This window comes from Rhinichthys klamathensis, unplaced genomic scaffold (genome assembly GCF_029890125.1).
Source record: "Rhinichthys klamathensis goyatoka isolate OS25496 unplaced genomic scaffold, OSU_Roscu_1.1 h1tg000281l_1, whole genome shotgun sequence".
NCBI lineage: Eukaryota > Metazoa > Chordata > Actinopteri > Cypriniformes > Leuciscidae > Rhinichthys > Rhinichthys klamathensis.
The window spans coordinates 2,631,871-2,657,881 of record NW_026606800.1 but is presented as its reverse complement, the minus strand read 5'-3'; the positions used below and the strand labels follow the sequence as shown (position 1 = coordinate 2,657,881).

At 38.3% G+C, this 26,011-nt stretch overlaps 1 protein-coding gene across 1 annotated transcript in view; it reads left to right on the top strand.

The window, feature by feature from the left end:
- Positions 1–26,011, top strand: part of afdna (afadin, adherens junction formation factor a) — a 122,371-nt gene that overhangs the window by 44,155 nt on the left and 52,205 nt on the right. The window contains exons 2-10 of the mRNA XM_056269452.1: positions 10,542–10,737; positions 11,519–11,631; positions 13,426–13,586; positions 15,215–15,372; positions 16,904–17,061; positions 22,201–22,294; positions 22,507–22,641; positions 23,647–23,688; positions 25,870–25,964. Of these exons, the coding sequence (XP_056125427.1) occupies positions 10,542–10,737; positions 11,519–11,631; positions 13,426–13,586; positions 15,215–15,372; positions 16,904–17,061; positions 22,201–22,294; positions 22,507–22,641; positions 23,647–23,688; positions 25,870–25,964 (1,152 nt within the window). The remainder of the gene's footprint in view (positions 1–10,541; positions 10,738–11,518; positions 11,632–13,425; positions 13,587–15,214; positions 15,373–16,903; positions 17,062–22,200; positions 22,295–22,506; positions 22,642–23,646; positions 23,689–25,869; positions 25,965–26,011) is intronic.

The following is a 26,011-nucleotide window of genomic DNA, read 5'->3' as shown; positions in this document are numbered from 1 at the left end:
TCCATGCAAACAAATAGGTCCATTCAAAACAATGACTGGTTTTAGGGTTGGAAGAGTGGGCAAATTTGTGGGTTATTTTGTTATTTTATATAATTATAAAAGGTTAGAACTTTTATATAATTACAAAAAGGATTAGTACTTCTGTAGTATGGCATAGAAAAAGACTACATACAAGATTATCTTGCAAATGGTGATCCTTTGAATATTGAATAATAATAATATTATGCAAGAAATATTGCAAATTAATATGGATAATAATGAATAATAATTTAATTTGAATGCTACCGATCCCGGCCTGAATTCTGACTTGTGATGCAGCCTGAATCATAATCACACACTGTTCGTTTGTTGGCCAGAGGAGAACTGGCACCCAGACTGAGCCTGGTTTATCCCAAGGGCTTTTTCTTTTCTTTTCTCCATTCTGTCACCTGATGGAGTTTGGGTTCCTTGCCACTGTCCCTGCAGAACTGCTTTATAGATGAAATGAACTAATTTAATAATTGATGATCTTTACAACTGACCTGAATCAACACTGAACTGACTTCAGCTGAACAACAGCCGAAATGCATACATTTCATCTTATCACTGTAAAGCTGCTTTGAAACAATCCGTTTAGTGTAAAGCGCTATATAAATAAAGGTGACTTGACTTGGATAATCCATAACAATTAATAATAATAATAATAATAATAATGAGAGAAAGAAAACAAAATCCTACACAGGAAGTGATGTAATTCCAAAAAGCATTCTTACTCTTGATATCCCAGTGCATCATGTGACAATCTAATTTTGTGCAAGATAAAGCATCTTTTGTGTACTGGTCAATCCAACTAAATGGTAATTAGTTTTGTTTCCTCAGGACATGAAAACGTTGGGCTAACTAACCAATTAATTTGGATAATCTCCGTAAAAAGCAAATCTCTTAATCTATCAAATCAGCCTGACTCAATAGCAGCCCCATGTCCAGACAGCACACCAGAGACCACCTGTTCCTCCGTATATTAAAACACTGTAAATGTGTGTGTTTGTGTTAGCCTGGGCTAAAAACTCAGCTGCTAGAAAGACCAATGTCACACTTTCTTGCAACAGAATAACACATCTGGGTCTCCATCTGTCACTCCAATCTCTGAAAACACATGGACAAGCACATACACACTGCCTAGGACTTTTCCCCCCACAATCTTCTAGATGCATGTACCAATTCACGCTCACTGTTCTGGGGTCAGTGTAGAATATAACATGCTTGTGTGTGCCGTTTTCTATTAACAAAGGATTTAGAACAACCACAAGACTAGTATGACAACACCACTACATGCAGATGAGGCCAGGCCAGCTTGGCAAATCAGCTCAGAGCTGCATGCTTGCTCAGCCAATAGGGAGACAGTATTTTTCCCTTCACCTCATCCAGGTCTAGCTGCTTGAGAAGGGAGTGGCTTTGAGCCAAACACAGCCCTGTTAAATCTGATTAGCAGCTTGTTTGTGTAGCAGGATTAGGCATTCCTCGTGGTCCGGCCCAAGCGTTCCTCGCGGTTCGGTTTAAGCTTGAGGACGCGTGCGAGAATAAAGAGTTAACCGCGTTAATAATGCACGGTTGACCACACCCTTCCTCCTTGATTTCCACACGGTAGTCTATTTAAAATCAGAGATGAAGGTAGGGCTGCGCTTATCCGCCCATACATCAAGAGCAAGCTGGCAAAAAAGTTTGGGAACAGACTATAGACGGCATATTAAATTTGATGCAAACAAGGGATAGAAGGAATGGTCACCAGGTTGTGGTGTTCTGTACTTTAGAGCCGATCATTCAGTCGATAAAAATATTTTAAAAAATAAGTAGAAAACTTCCAGTGAAATTTGGAAATTATGAGTTGTAAATATGAGTTGTGACCAAGGAACTTAACATGACATATTTGCGACATACTTGACTGCATGTCTATCACTCGCTGCCTTGTTTTCCTTTGTGTCCATTTAAATTTGCTGTCTATTCTTACTAAGGAGGAAGGTGCTATGTTTGAGATGAAGTGCTTGATGAGAGATGCATCTTTAATCAGTGGACATTCACTACCAGACATCAATTTTCAATTATTTTATGAATTGAAATCATAATACATGATTTCAATTAATAAAAATAAAAAAATTACACCACGTATCCATAACACGCCCGCTCCGCAACACTAGCAGCCCCCCCCCCCCTGAAAAAAAATCCTAGTGGATAAAACTGTCTATTAGGGAACTGTTTAATAGTTTAAACATTGTAAATTGGAATTATGAAATGAATAGTGTTTGAATTCTGTTTGATTCAGACTGATGATAATGATAAAAAGTTGCCTGATGCCAATATAGTCACCTATATATTACAAATTCCCATTATTAACTAGAGTGCACCCAAAAGCCTCAAGCCCAAAGTACTTCGGCCCTCCACGTTCCTCGCTCTGTCAGTGGGACATCATTTTCGTCATCAGAAGAGTCTGCTTTAGGTGCATTAGTAGAAGAAGAGTGTGGCGAGAGCAATACAAAACAACACAATGCGCCAAGAACAGTAAACAAAGAAAGCATATCATTCTCCATTGTCTTTGGTCTGCGCTCATCACCGGTTGACTGGTATACTTTAAAAGCTGTGCAGACACGACTGCTTATTTTCTTTAGTTTTAAAGGTGAAGTAATCCGTAAAAAGATAATCCCTCTCCAAATGCACACCATTTGCTCCATTTGGCAGTTTTTTTAAACTAGTCAATCATTATCTCTGTGTCTCTAGAATATGGAAGATTCTGAGTTTTAGAATGTGGTGTCTTAGTTAGAGCTGTGTGTAAAGAGGGAAGTTCACTTAGAGTTTAGTGTTAATCAGTACAGTCCCACAGGCTCAGGGCTTTGGAGAATGATAACACACAAGTAGTGTTGGTTAAAAACATGAAAGTAACAGAAGTCCTCTCACTCTCCATGACCCGACTTCACATACCAACTGTTCCAACCTCTCTTCTCTACCCTCTGTTCCCATTCTCTGTTTATTTGTAATATATGGCTGCTCTCAAAGCAGCATCTTTCTGTTTCCTGCTCTCAGCTCTCTGTCACATTCGTTTAGGGCTCCACAGAGAACTGAACAGTGCTGGTTTGATGTCAAATTGAACAGATGTGTCCACTTCGTCGTCCTCATTTTGTGTTGTTAGACTTTTCTTTTGCCCTTGTTTGTCATGTTTGTCATGATCATTAGTTCAGACATTTTACTAAATGACTCTATACATTTTACTAACTTATATGTATATGTGTGTATATATAATCTATTATTATTATTTTTTGGGAAGTTGGAAGCAGCTATAGCTGCTATATTATTATAATATCAGGACTTTTTTCCCCCCAAATCAGTCTGTAAATTTTCTATGCCAGGATACAGGCTGAGCAATAAGCAGTTATTATTATTTTTTTACTATACGTTTATTTCAGTGACTAATTTTACAAAGTAACATCTGTATCTATAAATATGCTTCCCTAATAGTTTGTAGGCTCAGCTGATGCTGGTTTCTTTCATATCAATAAAAATAGTAGCTTTACTGGGTCATTTTTCTCTAGAAATGTCAATTTTGATTTAAAAAACACTTTTTCGGTCCTCTTGTGCACAGCAGCTATGTTTTAAAAAGCACACACACCAACTTTTAAACCTGTGATTATAGATCTGTGGCTTCGGGCTGTGGTCCTGTGGCGTTTATCTTCCTATGATGTCACATGTTTTGCATTTCCACACGCTTACCTCATCCATGGCTCATTGTTTATCTGACAACTCTGTCACAGACTTGTGAATAAACCCTCACACGGCCTCTGTGGAGTAAACCGCTTACTACATCCACCACACTGGATGAAGCATTATGGGTGTGTGTGAATCACTATACCAGAAACAGTGTTGTAATAGTTTCATAGATAGAAATGACTAATTGGGAGATATATGTGGGTGGAGATGTCACTGATAAACTAAGTTGAGGCTTCTTTGTCAAAATCACACATTCTGTCTTTGTTCGAATAGAATAAAAAGTAACTTACAGGGTCTGTATGTAGAATTCAGAAACCCTTGTTGTTAGCAAAGCCAGTGGCTGTTAAGTGAACTGCAACCAGCAACTTATTGCGCATGCTCGCACTCATGCACACATACTGTAGCATACAAGAGACTGAACATGATTCAAGGGCCCGATACACTCACGGCAAATTGCGCTTTTCCATTACCAGTACCAGCTCGACTCGACTCAACTCGACTCGCCTTGGCTTGCCTCGACTCGGCTCGCTTTTTGCTCAGTTTTCCATTGCAGAAAGTACCGCCACAAATAGTACCCGGTCGTCATAGCGACGCCTTTCGTTCCTCGTTGCCCCATCAAGCTCTCGCTGGATCCTCTCTTCGGCAACCAAACAAAGGAATGTCTGCACCTCCTCGTTTGACCACGGCGTATTCTTCCGAGTTGCCATAATAATAGTAGTAAGTTTAGTAACTATCTCTGGCCAAACTATTTAAAAATGGCGGGGTTATTCTGGATACTCCATCTGGCGCGTGCAATGATGATGCAGCGAATAGTGACGATTCTCTCTGACCAATCAGCAGTCGGCATTGTTTTCACGTCACATTTTAGTATCGCCTCAGCTCGCTCAGAACCTCGCCAGGGGTGCTACGAAAAAAAGTACCTGAAAGCAGGTACAGGTACAACTTTTACACAGTGGAAAACCAAACAAAGGCGAGTCGAGCCGAGGCGAGCTGGTACTGTGTAGTGGAAAAGCGCCATACGTTCCTTTTCGTTCTTCTCTTAGAAGTGAAAACAAGTTGGAAATACCTTTGCAGTGATATACTTTTAACTTGCGCCCTTTCCTCTCAATAACAAAATAAACACACAAAAAAAATGACAGAGGTGAGAAAACCGCAGTTAAGAAAGCATCTGATCATAGTGATATGCATGTTTGCATGAGCTCTGCAGTTCACCGGCATCATTTTGACAGTTAAATTAAAATTAAAATGATTTAAAATGACACTGTTATGATAATTTGATTATCAAGTATATTTGACTACTATGACTATGTAAGGCTATTGTTTGAATTAATCCGTTTTCTTTCCATGACAATGACATTACAGTACAGAAAGGAATGGATGAGAGGCTCTGGGAAGCACTAGAACGTCACATCCTCCTGATTTTCCCGGCAAAAACGTCTCGTGTCCTTTATGTAAAGATCAATCTACAGGCTTTCATAGACAACATTGGAAGTCGTTACAAGCTGTTCACACATCGGCAATAAAAAAAGCGTTAAATAAATGAATATTCTTAAAAATAGTGAGAAAAAATATACTCCTTTAAACAACTCAATTTTTGAATTGAGATAAGTATATATTATTTTAGTGTTAGCCAAACAATTTCTTTATTTTATTTTAGATACGATTTGTTGTATTGCCTAAATTATTTTATTTAATATTATTTTATTTCAATTTAATAAAAAAAAAAATATATAAATTTTTTTATACACTGCTTTGTTGATTTATACAGAAGCATGTTCATTATCCATCCTTGCTCCACCCTTCCTGTGACTTGTGTTGCATAGAACAATTGCATAGACATTGGACAGCTCTCTTTCCCTCAGAGACAGAACTAAAGGAGTCAGAGAAGGAAGAGGACAAACCTCTCTCTCTCTCTCTCTCTCTCTCTCTCTCTCTCTCTCTCTCTCTCTCTCTCTCTCTCTCTCTCTCTCTCTCTCTCTCTCTCTCTCTCTCTCTCTCTCTCTCTGTGCGCTGCGGTCCAGTTTTTCCTCTTCCTGTTCACTTATATTGGGTTGACATTCTTTAGCTTATCTCACTCTCCATCTCTCTCTCTGTACAGTATGTGTGTTTATAAGGCTTTAGAGTGTTGTTTACATAGTGTTTTGCTGCTTGTCTTCTGTAAACTCAGATGTAATTAGATGTTCAACTTCTGCTTTGGTCTTTCCTCATCTGATTTAGGACAGCTAAAGCAGCTGCTTCCTTTTTAACTCTAATTGCTTTTGTTAAGGAGCAAAAGTTTGAATTTAGTGACCTTGGCACTCTGTTACTACATTATTTCAATAGTTTGTTCTGCAGGCCCAGACATTTTCTATGGGGGGTAAAATCAGCGAACGCTTGTCTGGGTTAATGGTGTGGTGGGAATTTAGCCTCTGTCTCGGCGAGCGAGGGGTCCTGCTGACGTGGGGTTTACGCTGCCCCTATGAACACACCACTGCATTAATCCAGGTCAGAGACCTGTTGAACACATTGATTTCCCCTGGGATCAGCCTCTGTCAGAGGTGAAAGGTGCGTACGCAGGAATGTGCTTTCTCTGCTTAACTGCATTTTTAAACCAACTTAATATGGCCCCACTGACCTCTCTAGTACTTTACTAGGTTTTAATTATCTGAACATTAAAGGGGACATATTGTATCCGGTTGTAACATTTTATATTTTTCTTTGAAGTATACTTATAATATTAGTCAAGGTTTCTTGCACCATAAAACTTTGCAAGATTGAGATGACTATTTGTGACCCTCGTTTAGAACCTTAATTAACAGCCTGTTTTTGCTACTGTACATTTAACACGTAAATGACCTCTGTAGTTTTTGGCAGAAACCTCTGCATGCATCACACTGTCGTTCGTCTGGGCAGGAAAAGTTACTAATAACGGGTGGCCATATGTTAATTTGTTAGTTGTTAAGACTTTTACTAAATTATCTAGTTCTCTCTTTGTTAATTTTTTACTAATAATTAAATTTTTTATAATTTCACTCACATTTTTAAATAAAATGTTAAATAAATGTATATGTTAATTACAGTGACAATTTTTAATTTTAAATAAAAATTATATTTTTATTATGGCCAATATTAAAAGTCTATAGTATTTTGTTAAAAATATCAATAAAATAATGTCAAATCAATTTTGTGATGCTAAAGTCTATTTAGCTTTTACAGCATTATAATGTACTGTATGAAATATGGATGTTGATATTATTTAATACTATGTATTTAAGATGATGTAATGAGAAAGTTGCTCTTAAAGTGATAAAGCGATAGTGCAAGATTATGGTATAGTTTCAAGTTATGCTACATGACAGCAAAAGTTGTCTAAAATCTGAAAATAGGTTGCATTAAGCATCAACACTTATACCAACATTGAAGAAAAGGTCAGTAATATGGTCCTGATATATTGTGCATCCCTACTTTTGTTTCAAAAGAGCAAGAAAAATATTGTTTTCTATGATAGGAGTATTTTTAATTCCCTTTTGGTTACCAACATTTGTCAAATCAAAATGTTTTATTTTATTAAATATCATATTTTGTGTTCAGCAGAAGAAAGAAATTCATACTGCCAGGTTTGGAATAACATGAGGGTGAGTAAATTATGACTGAATTTTCATTTTGGGTGAACTATCCCTTTTAAACTGATTACTAGAGTAGGCAACCGAGGCCTGCTGGTGTTGCAAGTGATTGTTTTTTGTTTCTCTTTATGGAGATTGATAGGCAGGAGACAAGAACAGAGCAGAGCTGGGCTATTAGTATGCTAATTGCGCTCGAGCAGAGATGAACACTGACCCTGTGGTCTTTAGGGCTATTCTTGAATGTAGACGTTGCAGATGGATGCTGGCTGAAGGTGTTGACTCAGTCCTATCTCAATGGTCAGAACTGTCAGTTTGGTACATGGAAATGTTTAGTCATACACGGTGTGGTGAGCAGATTAGCCTGTTTGCATTCTCCACTATTGTTTCATACTGATGACAACCTTTTTTTTTTTTGTAGCCTACTGGTGAAGGCAAGCATCACTATTATTATTGCTTATACAGGCTGATTTGAACAAGGTATTTTAGTGCAGATAAGCAGTGTGGAATGAAACTAACAATGATAAATGCAGTTCCCAGGGAACACATAAACTAATAAATGAAGTGCCTTTGGATTTTAGCATCTACTGCATACATATAACAAGTTAGAAACCACCCAGAACATCATAGCAACCACATTTTAATGCATATCACTCACATTTTTTTTTAAATCTGAAAATTCTAAATCTTGTGTCGTTGTCACTAAACGCCACTTTCAGGGAAGATAAATGCTTTTAAAATGCTTTCTGGTGTGTGAATTGGGAGGTGGCTGCACTCCCATGTGTTTTGAGTTATCCTGGGAGTGATCGTCAGGTCGGGTCGCCACAAGCTTGACCGAAATTCCCCACTGACATGTTTTATTATGCTTTTCTCCACTTTGAGATGGACCTATGAGCTCATAAGCTTGTTGTTGTCAAACTGTCTGGTGATTTGCATGAAGGCTGTAATAACCTGTCGTCGCCCCCTGCTGGTATGATTTCACCATTTCTTATGTCAGGCACTTCCCTGCAAATGTAATTTTTTTTTTTTTTTTTTTTTGACTGTGCCTGAAAGGATTTGTCAATGCATAGAGTGTATATTTTTTTTAATCAAATGTGCAGTTTCCACCTCTGGAAAAAAGCAATGCGCGAAAAACTGGAGTTTAACCACCACCGAGGGACCCAGCTTCCCTGAATGGATCAGGTATCGTCAAGGTTTTTGGGAATTTTTCAAATTCCACCTCTGATATTTTTCCAGTTGCTCCACACGTGTTTTTCCATATGCTGAAAGCGGTGACAGTTGACATATTTATGGTCCTCCGCAGACAAGCCTGATGATAGCAGCCTGGATGGAAGTTTGGACTCGACTTCAGAATTCCTCAAATTCAAATGGATAAGAGATGAAAGGCCGCTACTCGCCCCATAACTGATTTATGAGCTCCACGGCACAGTGCAGGGCTTCAGACTGTGCGTCCCTCTGTACGCATGATGATAAAGCTGGGATGAGTTTTCTCCAGCAGGGTTTAGAGTTCCAAGGTCAAAGGTGGGACGACGGGGGGCAAATAGTCAGCCGTAGCTCTCATATGTCTCCTTTTCATCAGCAAACCCTCTTACCACGCTTCAAAGACATTCTTGTGTGAAGCCGAAGAGTGTGTTCTGCTGTCTCCCTGTGTCTGTGTGTGCTAGATAATTGAACTCTATGAAGTCTAGTACAATCCAGCATGATAAAATGAACAGTTCTAGTTCTAAAATCTGATTAATGTATTAAAAAAATTGGTGGAGTTTTTGTGATTAACAATGAAATAATACATCACTTAATTTCTTATTTAATTTACATTTTTTTCATTTTATTTTATTATTAATTTTTATATTTAATTTTATCGTGATTGTGTCTAGCAACCGCCCATAACTGGTAAATTCACTGTAATGCTAGTTGATTATTTCTTTATTAGGCCTTTTGTTACAGATGTAATCAAACCGGCTGAAGTCGGTGTACACACTAGACCTGACAGGAAATAACCCTTTGTGTTTTGAGGAAACACATGGTGACTCTCCTGACATTCATTGTTCTGGTTGCCATGGTGTTTGTTCTTTTGATGTTTGAAGACACACCTCTCGCACACACATTCACGTTTCATGAATTAGAATCCCAAAATGTTTTCCCTTATCTGTGTTTTGTGTAGTTATTATGCTCCAAAATGAGCCTTTGTTTCCCTCCACTGCACTGGTTAGTCATTTTTCCTTGCTTATTGGGGGCTTCAAGACATCAAGGCACCTTTTTTCTAAAGCCGCTATTGAAGAATATATATATATATATATATAAATATATCATATACTGATTTATATATATTCAAATCTTTATCTGTATAAACGATTGGTAAGATCTTGAAAAAGTCAGGGAAATTCATTGGTCAGCCTCAAAAATCAAATCCTTATGAATACTGCAGTATGAAGTTTCTGCTGTTTTAACTAAGAAGTGTGTCATATTATAGGAGTTAAATGCATTGCAACAGCAATTTCATGTCATTTTTATCTACTTTTCCTTTATGATATAGAATATATGCATTTGATTGTATGCCATCATTATAGTTATTTGACTAGGGCTTGTCTATCTCACAAAATTGTAATAGCTTTCATATGTCTCTGGCTCTGTGCTGGACAATTTGAATACATTGGGTTTTTTTTGTGCTAAATATAACTTCATGACCATGACCCTGAGGGTCCAGAAATCTCATCTGTAAGACACAAGCAGGCGTGTGTTCGGGTGTGTCCAGAAACATCAGCGTACAGTGTGATTGTGTTGTGTATCCGTGGTGTGGTGTTACAGCTCATCGAGATGAGCATAAAACACTCGTGATGCTCGTATTGCTGTGGTATAATCAGAGGAGCATACACTAATATTGTCTATTATACAGACACAAAGGCTTCTTCAAGTACGTCTTCACTGTTGTCCTAAGGCTGCTGTCCTTTTGTCCCAGATACATCCTGCTCGGCCAGCTCAAATATCAGCCTCCGCTGCAGGTTACGAGTTTAATGTTGCCACACAGAGTTGCTCGTTTTTTCACACAACAGAGATGGTACAGATGTAGCCTACTGCTAGATTTAACCGCAGATGGGCAAGAGATGATCTTTTGCGGCAGGCTGAATGTGAATCTGAATGTTGACGATGCTCTTTAAATGAGCGTTGAAACAGCATGAACTTATTGTTGTATTCTTTTTCTTCTTTCAGGACTTGGAGTTCCATGGCGTGATGCGCTTTTACTTCCAGGACCGCGTGGCGGGGAACTTCGCTACAAAGTGTATCCGAGTGTCCAGCACGGCCACCACGCAGGATGTGATCGAGACGCTGGCAGAGAAGTTCAGACCCGACATGAGGATGCTGTCTTCTCCTAAATACTCCCTCTATGAGGTCCACGTCAGTGGCGGTGAGTCATGGGAACACTAAAAAAAACACCCCATGATGATGCCATTTTGTGACTTTTTACAATGAATACTTTCAGAAGCAACAAGTTATAATAAATTTTTCATGAGACATACATTACCATTTAAAAGTTTGGGGTCGGTAAGATTTTTAAAAATGTTTTTTAAAGAACACTTAGCAATACATTCTCGATTTCATGTTGTTGTCACAATGTAGTTCATAAAACATTGTATGTAGTTGCATACTTTAAATTTTAGTTTATCTGATTGCATTTGATGGCACTTCATATTTGCTCTTCCTTTTATTTTTAGAAAACACTAATATTGTTTTTGCATACATACGATATTATGCTATGCTATGTCACTGATTAGTGACTAAAAACTAAGAATTGTTTTTTACAGCACTTTGGTCAGCCTTGGTTGTTTTTAAATGTGCTTTATAAATAAATATTGTATTGTAATATTGTATTGAATGCATTGTACTAGGTTGAGTTGTAGTCCATTCAATACATGTAACTATCTTCAAGTTTGCAGTGGATAAAATTATCTGTAATTCACAATATATCCGTAAATAACAAAACCTTGGGTTATTCTCAAAACATGAGCAGAGCAAATTTCTGTAAACACGTTTAATCTCTTTTTTTAGTAATATCACATTCAATTAAATGCAATAATTAAGAAAAGAATGAGACCCATTTGGACTAGCCTCATTTTCGTTTCAGTCTACTCTGATTAAAGTCTATAGAGAGGTGAATTTCTGACTGGCATAATCTGTCTCTGTGACAGAAGAGAGGAAACTGGACTTGGACGAGAAACCACTGGTCGTGCAGCTGAACTGGAACAAAGACGACAGGGAGGGCCGCTTCGTTCTCAAGAACGAGAACGACATCATGCCCAAGGTGAGGAAACGTGGATAAGAGAGAGACCAGGCCGACTCCCTTTCACAGAGCTTGTTTCTTTGGTTTGTTCTGCTTGTATGCAGGGGCTGCAGATTTGCAATGATTCACTAAGGGTGTCTGTGTTTGTTCCTGTTGAGTTTTCTGCTCTTGGTTATGTTGGAACAGTTTTTTTAGTCCCCTGCTGTTCAGACGGCCCCTAAAACCATCTTCTCCGCAAGCCTGCCCATTGCACGTCACTTAAAAACCCTCTCAGGACATACAAACACACAGGCATCAGCAGACACTTCATTTCCTCGCTTAACTGGAGCAGATCAATTCTTTCTTTTTTTTTCGTTTTACTCCATCTGTCTCTCTCTCTCTCTCTTCACTTCAGTGGCTCTTAGGGTTGTGTGCAGCAATACTCCCCAAAGAGACATAAACTCAGAGCTAGGGCTGTCTGAGTCTGCAAGAATGTGTGTGTTTAGGTGTGTGGGCGGTAGATCCCAACAATATTCTGCGTTTTAGGCTGTTTTCACACTTGCTCAGTCCGAACTGAAGTTGGATTCCACCCTCCTAAACGTGGGACTGTATGTTTGACTCATCAACATAAGTGTTTGTGGCAACTGTTTACCACTAAAACTTGGTAACATTTCAGGATAAGAAGATACCAGTGTCATGGTTTTTTTATGCATTTTGCTATCTGCCTTATTTTTAACATAAGAGTGGATCTGGTTAATTGTAACTTGAATGTACGCGGCTTCCGGTGTCATTTGCGTATAGTTATTTTAGCTGTACAAAAACAGCCTGTTAGGCTGCTTAATATTGCAGACTGGTACTTGTTATATTATTTTAATTTATTATCTTAATCATAAACACACTGGTTTGTAGCTCAAATAGCTTTACTGTTTACAGCACTTTGTTATTCTTGTAGTTAATCTATAACAGCTAATGACTCTCACACATTCACAGAAAATAACTAACTTGCACGTTGCAAAACAAGTTGAAAAAGTGTAACCAGGAGCGTGCAAATAGTGGTTCATGTCAGTAATTTATGACGGATTGCTTTTATTTAAACTGTGAACTCGATACGTTCATAAAATGAGCTATTCAGTTGCTCTCAGCTCAACCATTTGATGATGTAGAGCTGAAGTGGTGTTGTGACATCTGTCTGGCCGCTCTCTTGTAGAGTAACTTGTTCTGGATGCTTGAATATGAACTCTGCAATCCTTGCTTTGGCCTTTTATTATTCATTCATAATGCAATATTTTGAAATCCCTCTGTAACAAATTCTGGAGTGTTTCCTATGATGCATTGCAAAATCACAGCTGTGTTTAGAACTGAAATCAATAGAAACGCATTGTTCCACATAATTCAGCATTAGTCTTTCACTCCCTTTAACTAATAATAAAAGTTGTTGATGCAAAAGATTATTTAAAAATAATTAAAATATTAAATAAAACATTTAAAATGAATAATATTGTTAACTGTTAACCGCTAGTACTATAATAAAAGTTAATATAGAAATATTTTAAAGGGTACTTCTCTACTAATTGGAAACTAAAAGCAATATAAAATTGAAAGTTAATATTCAAATTTTACAGTTTAATTTTAAATGTTTATTCAGAATATAGTTCCAATAAGGGAAGAACAAATAAACATGGACATTTAACATAAACATAAACATTTTGGATTAATTCTACTATTCCTAATAGAATCCATGTGGGTCTAGCCATAACCTACTCTACTTGATATCCCACTGCAGTTTTTCTCAACATCTCTCTTTATCTTTCTTTTTCCTCTCGATCTCTCCACCAGAGAGCACTGACAAATGGCCCTGAGAAGGAGAAGGAGGGGGTGATCCAGAACTTCAAAAGAACACTGTCCAAGAAGGAGAAGAAGAAAGAGAAGAAGAGGGAGAAGGAGGCCTTTTCTAGAATTCCAGATGGAGACGATCACACACTGAACCGTGAGGATGGGTGAGGATTATGATTTGCCTTGTATGATAGACAGGCACATAAAGGCAATAGTCGTTTTAAAGGGATTTTAGTAAGACTCAGTTTGTGGGTAAATCGTATAAGAGCATCTTAAAAAACCAAATCCACTCAGCTTTTTTTTGTTTCACTTGTCCTAAGCAGTCACGAAAGAACATTTTTGGTTTCTCTCTCTGTGTGGTAGTGTTTTTTTTTGGCGGCCTGTTTTAATTTTAGTTTTAGTCTAGTCTTTGTGTCAAGCTGTCATTTTAGTTTTTATTAGTTTTAGTCACATTCATACTCTTTTTAGTCTAGTCTAGTTTTAGTCGACGAAAACTGATGACATTTTAGTCTAGTTTTAGTCGACGAAAACTGATGACATTTTAGTCTAGTTTTAGTCGATGAAAACTGATGACATTTTAGTCTAGTTTTAGTCGACGAAAGACATAGTCTAGTTTTAGTCAATGAAAATTGTATTTTAGTCTCTTTTTAGAATTCTATTAAACCCAGTCAATATAGTAGCCTATACCTATAGTATAGACAAAACCAAAATTTTCTTTTAGCCAAACCCATTTCAAACAATCTTATCTTCTGTTATCATTATATTATTGTTACCTTATAGACTCAAGAATACATCCATTCCAGACACGGAAAATGCTCTGATTTGAATTTACAACATATTTATTTTACCAACCAAACATGTTAGAAGTAGCCTACACACATGATGAAATGAAAGTTTTTCCTAATGTCATTTCTTCTTTTTCTCCCAAAGACGAATCCCTTTCTCTGTGTCAGACTTAACTTTGTTTGTTGTCGTTTATGCTAATGCCTGTTTCACACATACTCCGAATTTTTTTTCTGCACCCATGTAGAGCCTATGGTTAGAGCGCTCACAGGCACGCGGATGCCGTCCGTCAATGCGTGCGTGCATAACAGCAGAGCAGAGATCTACACAGTAGCTACCTCAACAACGCGACATAATGGATGTAGGCTAAAAATATTGATTTGAAATAAAAAATAGAGAATAAATGTTGTGATTCAGTGGTACAGCCGTAGATCAGTTGCGCACTGCAAACGGAGCACATGTGAAAGCAAAATAGCTCGTGCTGCTCCTGCATAGGCCTACACACCGCAACACGCACCGCATACACACGGAGTATGTGTGAAACAGCCGTAACTCACGCAGCTGGATCTTCTAAATAATGCCGCGAGTGGGGCTTGAGGATGTGAAGTCTCCTGCGTCTGCGCAGTGCGATCTGATGCAGCCCCTGAAGTGACACACGAAACAGAGATGCTGCATAATAAAATGCAAGTAAACGAGACGAAATAACGTTAAATAACATTTCGTCTCGTCTCGTTTTGGTCAACGAAAATGAAGAGACATTTTAGCATACTTTTTATTTTGTAAACCATATTTAGTCTCGTTTTTATTCGTCAACGATATTGCATTATACATTTAGTTATAGTCATCGTCACATGACCAGCATTTACGTTGCGTCTCGTTTTCGTCACGTGATAAAGGTTCGTTGACGACGATATTTAGTCATAATTTTCGTTGACGAAAGCAACACTACTGTGTGGTTTTATACTGGATAACTAATTTCTGTGACCTTCTTTAACCCTCTTCCTGATAGAGACTCCAGGTTGGCTGCTGAGGTATATAAAGATATGCCAGAGACCAGTTTTACACGGACTATTTCTAACCCCGAGGTGGTGATGAAGAGGAGACGACAGCAGAAGCTAGAGAAGAGGATGCAGGAATTCCGCAGCGGAGATGGTCGACCGGATTCAGGTTTGTACGGCATAGGTAAACATTTTCTACAGTGACATATCACCACCTGTATTTACATAGCAGATTATTCAGTAGAATCCATTGTTAATCATTTTGCTTGCGAAGAGGCTAGCCAGTCATGATGGAGCTTATTTGCATATGGAAGTCTTACGACCAATTATTGAAACAATTTTTTCAGAACTTGTTGTTTTTCTGACACAAACAACACTCCTACTAGCCATTTTTGTGGGTTGAATTTTATAATATATATATTTTTCAATTGTAGTCTTTTAAAAAGGCTTCTGAAATAATAAACTAAGTGTAAAAATACAGATTTTTCGATACATATTGATACCGAAATATCGCTAATTTCCGGCGGAATAAATACACTGTACCAGCTGCGCTTTCTTGCTCTCTCATGACCTCTCCAACAGCGAAACGCAGTTGAATTTGCGCATAATTTTACTCATTCCCACAGATTTTGTGCTCCCACCCAAACATTACAATTCTCATGATAACTTATGTCAACTCTGCAATAAGTAAATCCTCTTCATCAGCTAATTATGACATCGATGCCATAGAAATATACAGAGCTACTGCAAAAACAGTAGTTTTAAGACAAATTTCTAAAGATGGCTGCTTGCTCGTTTCTCTTGCGCATAAGGTCTATATGTGGATCTAGAAATCATTTGGTCCAAAAAAAAGTCCTTTCTGTTTGTTTTTCATGCAAAATGAGCTATGATGTCAGCAGTATGTCTCCATGGGATACTGTAAACTGTAATTTTATAATGAGAGCACCAAACCAGAACCCTGGCAGGTCCATTACACTTGTTGGGACCTTTTGCCAAAGAACCACCTACTTTCAATTGGGAAACTGTTTCAGGCCTCAACATAAAACTTTATATTCTAGCTCTGTTTACACCGACACCAAAAATAGCCTTTCTCTTCTGGGCAGACATGAATATTTAGATTTTCCGAGCTTATGTAATCAGGATAATAACGTATGTCTGCTACCGAGGGTTTAGACCAGAGGCAAATTCTCAATGTGACACACATAAAAAGTCTCCCAGTTAGTCATCACATTCACCCCGTCCGGCAAGAGTTAAGCACTGTGTGAAATAGTTAGAGGCACAGCACGTGGTGGGGTTTAGATCCCAGTGTTGGGGATGTTTGAGTTCTCATGCTGTGTGTGCTGCGAAACTAATAAAATCCTACAACCTACATTGGGCACAACCAAAATGATTTTTCAGAATATAGGAGGGTGTTTTAGGAGCAAAATTTCAGTTAATTCTGACAGTGTAAATCGGCATTAAACTGTACATTGACTATGCTGTCAGCAGGTTTTTAAACTGACGCAAATGCCGAGTATTGGTCTGCCTTTAGGAGCTGACTCAAGCTAGATATGATTTAATATGCATGATTATCAGCCAATTCTGATAATCTGGAAAAGCCAAGTATCATCTGATTAATTGGGCTCGCCAATGTATCAGTCTACTGCTAATCTACGGACTATTAGTTCTTAATTCTCTTTGACACTATCTCTCTCATTTAGGAGGGACTCTGAGGATCTACGCCGATAGTCTAAAGCCCAACATTCCCTACAAGACCATTCTGCTCTCAACTACTGATATGGCTGATTTTGCTGTGGCCGAGGCTCTGGAGAAATATGGTCTGGAGAAGGAAAACCCTAGAGATTACTGCATCGCCCAGGTGAGGTTTAACACAGTGTTCGCTTTCTAAGGGGATACTTTCAGAGAGTTGGTGCAGCATCGTATGACAGTGTTTTAAAAATCTGCAGGATAGATTTAAATATGGTAGAATGGAGGGATGCACAATATGTTGGTAGTCTATTGTTATCCTGCCGATATTATTAATTTAACAATTTAATCAGTATCAATCAGAGACTATGTTGGATATTAAATTATGTGTGCTCATTTCTCCCTATTTTTACATTTAGATTACCTTTGCTGTCATTTAGTGCTCACTTGATTAATCTTTAAAAACACTAATAATAACTAACAAACTTTGTATTGTATATTATGAAACAATATTGTTAAATGTTTTGTTCTTTTAAATCACTTGGGATAAAAGCATCTGCTAAATGTATGAATGTAAATAACACTGTTAAATGTAATCTTTAACAAATCTCAAATGTATATCCATTTTTCATACTATACTGTTATAATGTTGTGATGCCTAAATTCACTTGTATTTATGTGTTAATTTATTTAAATGGTCCCTGCAGGTCCTTAAAGTCTGTTTCAGTTGTATCAAATTTAAGGTCAAGTCTTAAATATCTTAAATGGTGCAACAAAAGTCTTAAAGGTGCTCTAAGCGATGTCACGCGTTTTTTAGGCCAAAACATTTTTTTGTCACATACAGCAAATATCTCCTCACTAACCACTGGCTGCCTGTCCCCTGAACACACTGTAAAGAAACGCGATCTCTGTAGACAGCCCAGGCTCCACAAACAGCAACAAAAACAAACTGGGCTAACCCGCTCCACGAAACATGACAAACAGTTCCAGCCAATCACCGACAAGGTTCAAGGTTCAAGGTTCAAATCTATTTATAGAGCACATAATAATACAACAAGAGTTGACCACAGTGCTGTACATAAGATAAAATAACAATCATAAAATCACAGTTAAATTCTACGCATTGCCATGGACACCTCAACATCTAAGCGGCCGTGGCGTCAAAAAAAATAAAAATAAAATAAAAAACCTATTAAACCAGCACATACTCATGGACAATCAAATGCCAAAGTGAAAAAGTAAGTTTTTAAATGACCTTTAAACTCAATAATAGAGGAACATTCCCTAATATAACGGGGTAAACAATTCCACAACCTGGGGGCAGCCGCTGTAAAGGCGCGGTCCCCTCTCAATTTCCTGTACGTGCGCGGGACCACCAGGAGATTTGTTGATTCCGAGCGCAAGAAGGACTTGGGGGCGGGGTTTGGGGGGTTAGTGCGCGGATGAGGAGGAGGGAGGGTCTAGCTAGCCTCCGTTTTGTTTGACAATACTTTAAACGTCAACAAGAAGTGACGTCACCCGACATTGCTTAGAGAACCTTTAATTATGGTTATAAGAGGGCTTAAATCCGAGGATGGGAAAACAAGAACCACAATACCGCCTAATGTGATTATTAAACATAAAAAGGATATGATTCACTTAAATAAATGTGAGCGCTGAACGTTTTAAAGGTGCCCTAGAATGTTTTTTTTATTATTATTTTATAATGTTTCCTGGGTTACCCTTATAATGTTAGTATGTTTTTTAGATAAAAAATATTCATAATTTAGAAATAAATGGCATTTTTCCTAGCCTGCTTTTAGCTTCTGATTTGAACACTCTGTTTGAAGGGGCGTGTCTGCTGTGGGATTCAGTGTAACCGCGGCCACTGCTGTGATTGGCTGACATGCTTGCATATGAAATAGCTAGTACGCATTACATGTGAAACTCTCTCCCGAATACTTTTACTACTGCTATTATACGTTTTACTATAACAGCTATCGAGATTAACGAATCGTGAGATGTTTTTAAAAGTATTTAGATCTATTCCCATCACATAAAATGTTGCCGTGATGAGCATTGAGCAGATGACAGTGTGTTGATCGCGAGAATGAAGATCTTATCATTGCAAAGCAGTTTCTGCACTCTCTCTGCTTTCACCAATGCAAACACGATGATGTAAATACAGTAAGAGCTTCGTTGTGCAGTAACGTGCGTCATTGATTTCATAACGAGTTTGGCAAGTGTCCAGATAAACTCGCGCTGTGTGGAAAGATTGTTCTTTGATCGCTTTCTGTATATAATTTGTTCACAATTTAAATACGATTATTTTCATCCTACTAAAAGAAACGATGTGAAGCTGATATTTTAGTCACTGGCTTGACTTACTGATGCATAAACAGTATTGAACGATTTTGAGAGAAAGATTACCTGTCTGAACTTGAACAATTACACATCAGAAAGTGTTGCTTGGTAGCTCGATCCGAGGCCAGCTCTGTATTGGCCCAAATTGAGGAAACACTCGGTGAAATGTTTGGAAATTTCCAGAGAAAATAAAATTAACCCATTGTTTCTTCAGAGGCTCAGATGAAGGAACTAAAAAATACTTTTGTGTTCATGTGTACATCCACACTGAGCAACTGCCATGCTTCGGCTGCGCAGTTCCGCCTGGTATTATGCAAATATTTGGAGGCGTACATATTAATGATCCCGACTATTGCGTCACAGTCGGTATTGTGTGGAGAACCGACCGTTTTTCAGGGGTGTTTTTCATAAACGTGAATTAAATGAGAACGCGAAAACAGTCCAGTTTGAGATTCACTCTATGTCATGTCCATGCACTGAACTCTTGTTATTTGACTATACCAAGGTAAATTCAATTTTGAATTATAGGTCACCTTTAAAGTAAAAATATGTTTAGAATTAATAATAAAATAAAACATGCATATTTTAATAGATAAATTAATAAATTAACTATTTATTAATACATTTTTAATAAATAAAAACAATTCCTTAATAAAACAGCTGAGAGTTAAGCCAAAATATGCAGTTAATGAGCATGTAAGGCATATGTAGAATTGTATTAATGATGGACCTTTTGTTGAAATCTTTGGAACTTTCTTCATAATTCTCTGGTTGCACACACCATGTGAGTCTGAGTTATTAATCAGATTCAACATCCCTTCCATGTCCGTCTTTCTCTGTGGATCCCCTCCTCTTCCAGTGATCAAATCCAGCATATTTCATCACGCATATTTCATCAGGCCACTGCATGATTTATCTTCCAGATTAAAGCCAGGAGCTGGCATCTGCTTCACCTCTTCAGCTGAGAGTAATTGAATTGTGCAGTTCTAAAGTGCCCCGCCTGCACGTGTTTAGTGCTGTATGGTGCGAGAGATATATACGTGGGGATGAGGAGGAAGTGTAGAGGAGGAGAGCAGGAAGAGCTTGAAGTGGCCGGTCTAATCTCTGCTGTCAACACATGACAAACATCGCTGATACAAAAGTGTCAACCTTGGGCTGTCTGCGCCCTTGGTCACAGCTCTTTTCAGCCGCCATCTCAGCCAATCACATTGAGAGTTTCTGAGAGAAGTGTGCCATTGTGATATCTTATCCCATCACTCTGGCCAATTTTAATTACATACACGGCTTGTCCAGAAAGCTGCTGTTAAATCGTGGCAGGGAGTGTGTATCTGTCACTAAAACAGGTGTTTACTGCCTGCCTGGAGTGCAAACTGAAATATTACTGTGCTTTGCCAAATTCTCTGAACTTTACTAGTTCTCTGGGCAACAAAATTGTATTTTTAATCTCTTAGGGCCAGATTTACAAACAGCATGCACTGGTGCAACCCCCCTTTTGGTATTAAAAAACTAGTCATGATTTACTAAAGAGACACAGTGAAAAATTAGAGCTGAAAAGGCTTGGACACAGTGTTATTTTTGTGGCTGACCTTATTGCATGTGCGTTTGTAGGAGTTTCATGTTCATTTAAATGATCATGCAAGGTGATTTACTAAGGTTTGCGCTAGTCATTTTACGAATATTTGCACCATTATTTACCACCCTAAAAAAAGCATGTCTTTAAACCAGATGCTAATTTGCGCTGCTCTTGGTAGATTGCGTTGGTCATTATCCGGATGCGTCTGTGTTCTTTAATTTGTGTGTCGTCAGTAGATCACGCGCAGGGGTTAAAGTGGGCCGGAACGTTCCGGCACTGCGTTCCGGCACCTCAGATAAATTAACAAATAAATAAATAAATAGATTCATTAATCTCAACGAATCTCGCTTTGTCCCGAGCTGGGCCGACCGACTGACCAACCTCCCTTCCTCCCTGCTGAACGCGAGCGATTACAAATGCGTGAAATGCACTCACGGTGGTTGAGCGCGGTAAAGTTAGTTTTAGGTTCGATATATTTCGCCTGACATTTGTTTTCCCTAGCCACTGTTCTAGGGTCTTATAAAGATATCAATAGCAGGATTAGTTTTAACATTATGTAACCATTGTATATCGACAAAATCTTTCAAAATCACCTACGTGCATTAATGCTGCATATTTATACCTGAGAATGCTTTGACGCGTTTGCACAGCGCATGATGAGGGAACGTCTGCCAATTCCATCAACTGCGTTAAACGTAGCCTATAATTTGTATTATTTAAAATTACTTTTCAAATTCCAAAGCGTGTAGAAGGTTCCTATTGGCAATACTGACCTGGTAGCCTTGAGTATAATTAACTTGTTTAAGAAAATGATTCATAAAACACATAAATATCAGTTAAGCCTATGTTTACTTTCTTGACACAGACAAAAATGAAAAGACTATCAGTCAAATTTCAGCTTTAGGAGGGGAAGAAATAGGCCAGGATAAGGAGACTGAGAGAAAAAGAAAGATGTATGAGGAGAGAGAAGGTATTGACAAAATAATCTAATGACATGGTTTTAAAGCTATTTATTATCCATTTTTTGGGCCTTCAAAAGTCTTAAATTGCACATTTGTAGGTCAGAGAAATCAAAATTTTCTCGGGGGAGCATGCCCCCGAACCCCCCTGAGTACCTCAAATTTTAATGTCTGTGGGTGGAGCTGTGGATGATAATTATACCAAAAAGTATTGCTATACCACGATACTCAATAGGTTGGCCCATGGTGAGCCATTTTTCCCTGTTGCACCTACAGAATTTAAGGGTTCCCCCACCTGCCAAATCCCACTTTAACCACTGATCACGCGCAGAACTTTCCACTCCCATCTGTGCTTTTATGGGATTGTGCTCTCATGCTATTTTGCCCTGTTTAATAAATTTGGCCCTTAAAGTGTGTGCATGTTCACTTTGTGCAGGTGATTCATGCAAATGATAAACAAGTGAAGGAGACCATCCTAGATGACACCGATTGCCCTCTGCAGATCCTCAGAGACTGGACCAGTGATAAAGGTCAGCAAAACATACCATTACTTATTCTGCTGTCATTTTCTCACAAATTTTGGAATGTAGATACACTATGTTAGTTATGCATTCTTGCATGCTTAAATTGCTAAAATTGCATTTAAAGGAGTTAGATAATAAAAAGCCTCTCATTTACACCAGCTTATACCACCACCTGTTGACTTTAATGTGCTATTACATCAAAACTGTCCATTTTACAGAGGCCTTAGTATTCCAGCTGAAAAAGCGTCCTCCAGACTACGTTCCAAGGAAAGGACGTAAGCCTGACACCAGGATGGGGCAGCAGGGATCCATTCCTCCGGAGAAACTGCCCTACCTGGTTGAACTGAGCCCAGGTGACACACACACAAACATACAGAATGACATCACATCCATTTATAAGGAAAATTAGAGCAGAAACAGAGACTTGTGTGTATCATAGAATGGTAGCAGAGCTGTTCATAGATCAGTCATGCTGATTTAAGCCTGCGCTAGAGTTTCAGTTGCACTGATGTGACAGCTATGAAGAGTGGCCCACCAATTGCCCACTGACATTCACGCATGAGTAGAGCTGTGGCCAACAATTGAGTTTAGTCACTGGACCGCTGTATAGTCAGCTAGCGAGAACCCTTAAAATACACCTTAGTTTCAGTTGAGTTGATGGTTTTTTTTTTAGAGTTGGAAATTCGCATCATCTAGACCTAAACCTCACTAACGCTGTCTCTCAGTCTAACTGCTGCTTGCATACTGTTCCCCCTGCTATGACCCGCAACTAACCCTCCCACTGAGTTTATAACCAATGCTTTTTAACTGCAAAGAGTTGAGCAGAAACTCTCCTGATGTGTAATGACACCGTCTCTACACTGGAAGCGACTGATTTCTCATTGCGACTGCAAAAACTCAAGGATGCCTACAATGAAAGCATTAAAACAGAAATCCATTGCCATCATTTTATTTTACATGGGCTATATAGCCCATGTAATATAAAATTATGGCAATGGATTTCTGCTACTCAGAAATCCAAAGGACACAACTACTCCAGCTATCTCCCATATATATGGGTGATAGCTGGAGTAGCTGTGCTGTTCATCATCCAAATTTTGGTGTAGATACGGTCTAGAAGTGGTCATGAGGGTTCTGGAAACAAATTTTGGGGCTTGGAAATTGATTGACATATTTACTCATCTCTTGAGTTTGTGTCAGCAGACAGACTGACCACTTGCTTATGGCGCTTTTTCTCTTTCTTGCTGCGTTTGGTACTCCTTGGCTTTTCCTCTCTCTGTCTCTCTCTTTGGCGCGTTGTTGGCGTGTGTCCCGCCGTTCTGTCTGCTCCTGGCTCCTGTGCATGTGTCCCATCCTAGGGCGAGGGAGTCACTATGCCTACTACTACCGCCATCATGAAGGTAACACAAACTTGCCTGCACCTCCACCCCTCCCCTAGCTCTACCTCTCTCTCTCACACACTCTGAAAGAGAAATGTGTGCAGTAATGTGGTCTGATTGTTGGCACTAGAGAAGACGGATGTGGTATTTTCGGGTAAAGCATTTAGTTTTACAGCACATTGTTACTTGTATTGGTAGAAAGTTCCCAGCTTTGCTCACTCAGATTCTTGCATAATTGCTAAGGCTATGTCAAAATTAATCTGGATACATTTTAAATCAGCATTTTCGTTTCAAAATTCTCTCCGTCCACACTAGCATTTTCCAAAAGTTTCTCAGCCACACCTAGTGTGCATGCGTAAAACCTCAAAAGCTCACTGAGATGATACAGACGGAGCAGACATGATAAAGTTTTCATGCTGTTCTTCTGGCAGGATCATTTTATTTAGCTAAATATCTCACCATTCACTCATGCATCCAGTTCGCACTCAGTCACCGCTATATGTTTGGTCTAAAACGCAACTGCTTTCATGTTTTGTCGCAGGACAGCAATTGTAAGTAAATTTTCTGCCATCTTAGAAGTACTGTGATTATGAAGAGTTTACAAAGTAACATATCTTTAGCAACAGTGTGAAAGTGAATAGCACATAACAGGCATGATAGCAGTATAAACATACATACTTTTCGGTTTAATGTGCGTCACATGACTAAACATGCGTCATCGTTTTCAAATCCCTGTTTTCACAGTCACAATCCGTTTTCGCGAAAACACCATTTTCAAATTTATCCACAAAAAGCTCAGTTTTCACAGGACAAAAAAAAAACATTGTATCAGTGTGGATGGAAGGCCAAATGTGCGTTTTCAAACAAAAAAGTATTAGCGTGTACAATATATATATTTTTACCATGTATTCATGGTTAGAGATTCCTTACCTAAAAGCCAAAATGACCCGGTTACATTTTGTTGTTGTATGTTCCTGGTTTTATTGTGCACGATTCATTAGTGCATGCTATAAAGAAAAAACTGTCTTTTTAATTTTTCAACAAAATGTCTCTAAAATTACTCTAAATACTTTTCACCTGACGTAACCTACACATATGTAGGCTGTGTCGGGTTATTGGCTATTAAAAACCCCCACAAAACATAAAAAACACATGATGTTTTTAAATCTTATTTCCCTCTTTTACTGTTTGTGCTTTGCATTTTGCTTATAACTCCTAATTGCCAATCATCTCACTAATCTAAGATTTAAAATAGAACCATAACCATAACCATTCCATCATCATTTACAACACTGGATTTCCTGTTTGATCAAGTTCCAATTTCAGATAAATAAAAAAGTAATTGTTTTTGCATAGTATTCATAAAATGTACTTGACAATTATTAGTAAGGATGTGTCATGAGGGTTGACTAGTCAATCAAGAAACAACTAGTTGATTAGTGAGGTTAGCATTTATATACAGTACCATTCAAAAGTTTGATGTCTAAGATTTATTTTCATGGCTCTTCTGCTCACCAAGGCTACATTTTATTTGTGAAATATTATTACATTAACTGGTTTCTGTTTTAATATACTTTAAAATGCAATTTATTCCTGTAATGCAAATCTGAATTTTCAGCTTTACTCCAGTCTTCAATGTCACATGATCCTTCAGAAATCATTCTAATATGCTGATTTGCTGCTCAAGATACATTTCTTACTACTATCAACGTTGAAAACAGTTGTCCGGCTTAATATTTTTGTGGAAACTGACATTTTTTTCAGGATTCTTTGATGAATAGACAGAATAGACAAAAACATTTTTGTAACAGTAAATACATTTATAATTTAAAGTCACTTTTTATCCATTTAATGTGTTCTTGCTGAATAAAAGTATTAATTTGTTTTAAAAAATCTTCGTGTCCTCAAACTTGTACAGTAGTGTATTTTTAGAGGCAGTGCTTTAATTAGCATACTGTACAACCCTGGAACACCCTCTCGGGGGAGTTGCGCCTTTACATTCAGGGGTGAAAACTAATTATACAGTAGTTTAGTTAACCCATTGACTTGACGAATTTGGAAACATGTCGTTTTGCATATCTTTTACATGGCCGTAAGCACAGAAGTGACTTACGTGCCAACGTGCACATGCTGTGTTTTTAATTGAGTAAAATGCAGAAAATGCAAATGTGTGTGTCTCACTGCTCTGTGGCTGCTCTGCAGATGGGTCAGACTCCAGGGATAAACCCAAACTCTACCGACTACAGCACAGCGTCACTGAAGTCGGATCTGATCGGAGTGAAGAGGGAAACATCCAGGTAAGGAAAACGCTTGGCAACTTTGGAGCTGCAGCGTAGTACAATGA